At 32.0% G+C, this 2,229-nt stretch overlaps 1 protein-coding gene across 1 annotated transcript in view; it reads right to left on the bottom strand.

Annotated features, from left to right (window-relative positions):
- Positions 1 to 2,229, bottom strand: part of NAP1L4 (nucleosome assembly protein 1 like 4) — a 24,450-nt gene that overhangs the window by 16,942 nt on the left and 5,279 nt on the right. The window contains exons 6-7 of the mRNA XM_010174974.2: positions 1,546 to 1,665; positions 716 to 787 (exon numbers count right to left, since the gene is read on the bottom strand). Of these exons, the coding sequence (XP_010173276.1) occupies positions 716 to 787; positions 1,546 to 1,665 (192 nt within the window). The remainder of the gene's footprint in view (positions 1 to 715; positions 788 to 1,545; positions 1,666 to 2,229) is intronic.

The following is a 2,229-nucleotide window of genomic DNA, read 5'->3' as shown; positions in this document are numbered from 1 at the left end:
AGGGAAAAAGGCACAAGGATGAAGTTTAAAGAAAGGATGTATAGGTTTAAATCCCATCCTTCTCCCTGCCTCCCCCGCAAAAGGAGTTTGAGGAATAACTGTACGAATTAAATAAAAACAGAACAACTTCTTTTTGGCAAACACAACATCTGCTTCACTACACTGAACTCAAACAAAGCTTTTTTTTTTTTAAAAAAAAAAGCTAAATTGTACTTTAAAAATTACTTATTAGGTACACTTTTAAAAAGCTATATATTATATTTTTCTATCCTTTTCAATAGGCACAGTATCCATCACTGGTTTTGATTACTATTACTAAGCCACATCTCTTCTTTTGGTGAAATATTAAATATAGTAAATAGCACCCAGCATTTTTTCCACAATTAATTTTTAAACCAAAAGCAGCCATGTAATTTTCTTAGGAAGAGTAGCTAATTCAGAATTTGAGAGAAAAAAAGAAAGCTAAAACTAAACAGAACTGAGCCAGAATTGGAATCTAGAAACTACAGTGATGTCTGAGATATCCAAGCTAAGGATGAAAGAACAAAGGGTTGGGAAAGCTGAAGATAAATCTTTAAAAGGCAAAGCATGAAGATACTGACCTAGAAAGAAACACCCCACATACATTCCAGTTGAAGAGAATGGAATGAGAATTCTGAAGTGCTGTTCACTTCATCACTACAACCTTTATGAGAAACAACCACAGAAAACTCACCATAGGCTGTCCAGGTTCAGAAAACTTAACTTTAATATCCTGCAGATGTTTCAAGATTGGTTCATCATATTCCTAAAAAGAAAAAAAAAAAAAAAGATTCCTGAAAAAAAGAGAGTTCAGCAGGCAATATTTAGAAGAACAAGATTTTAACACAGCTTTCTTATTCAACCTGTTCTTAAGAAAGAACCAAATCTTGTAATTATTCAACAATTTCAGCTAAAGTTCAGATCTGGATCTAAATTTCTTAATTGTAGTTGCAAATACCACGTGCCAAATTCTCAATCATTAGGCCTTGTCTTCAGTAAATAAAGCTGCGACCATGCAGCTGCATGAGTATTACTGAAACTAAAATAACTTCATTCAGGGGATTTACTGCTGGTGAGATTCACAGAAAGACAGGCTTCAGGTAATTCTTCCTTAATAGCATTAAAAGCAATTAATATAACTGATGGCAAAACTACATAAGCTATTTGACACTAATTCAACCAATCCATGGGTATGTTTATAATATCCTTGCAAATATAATGCTTTATGGACTACATTAACAAAACTACAGGGGAACAGCTGTTGTAAGCAAGACATAAACTTGCATTGTAGTACCTACAAAGGTTGTTACAAGATCATTTGTTAAACAATCCACACAGTGTTTAGCAGTTTGGGTCAGCTGTTCTGTTTGTCCATCATTAGCCTTTCAAGAATCTTCAGGAATATTAGGGATTCTCAAGATTTGGTCTCTCACACATTCCACAAGCACTGACTATTAATTGGAAAAAAGCAACAATTCATTTAACACATGACAGAAGTTGCTTCTATTCAGAAGAGAAACTTACTTGCACTAATTCACTTAGCATATCTACGTTCCTAAAGATAGTAAACCAGAAATCTGGAATTCCTTTGACATTTCTCTCTTCTGCTTTTTCTTCTATTACCACTACATTTTTCAGGTCTCCCTGAGAAACAAATACAGAAACATTTAAGACTTGAAATCACAACTTCTTAATATATTATTTATATTTTATTTTTGTTTATTAATGTTTATTGTTTATATAATGTTTATTAAATATAATAAACAAAGGTAGATGTATAAAATGTTTGCCATCTCTAAAGCTTTGTTTAAGGAACATTTAAAGTTTACATAGTTTTTTTTCTCTGTAAACGAAGTTAAGAAACACAAGGTTTACTTACACAACTAAACATAAATACATTAAATTCAGATTTACTTTCAACTCGTTTGGAATTCTGTACAAAGACTAAACAGACCAAGTGACAGTTTCACTGACTTGACAAACAGAAATAATTAAAACACATTTCTACCTTTCTCCAAATAGAAAACATATCAATACATTTCTATTTTTGTCTTCATCTCATTCCTGTAGCTTCATGTGCCACTTACAGTGTTTCATCTAAAAATTTTAATTTTAACTTTGCCCTCTGAAACACTGTTTTAGTTTCCCAGTTGTGCAGAATACTTGGTAAAGTTGGTTTTCACAGTTATTTTTCATTATTGCACTGTA

Source organism: Antrostomus carolinensis, unplaced genomic scaffold (assembly GCF_000700745.2).
Source record: "Antrostomus carolinensis isolate BGI_N321 unplaced genomic scaffold, ASM70074v2 scaffold23039, whole genome shotgun sequence".
Lineage (NCBI taxonomy): Eukaryota > Metazoa > Chordata > Aves > Caprimulgiformes > Caprimulgidae > Antrostomus > Antrostomus carolinensis.
This window is presented reverse-complemented; position numbering and strand designations above follow the sequence as displayed.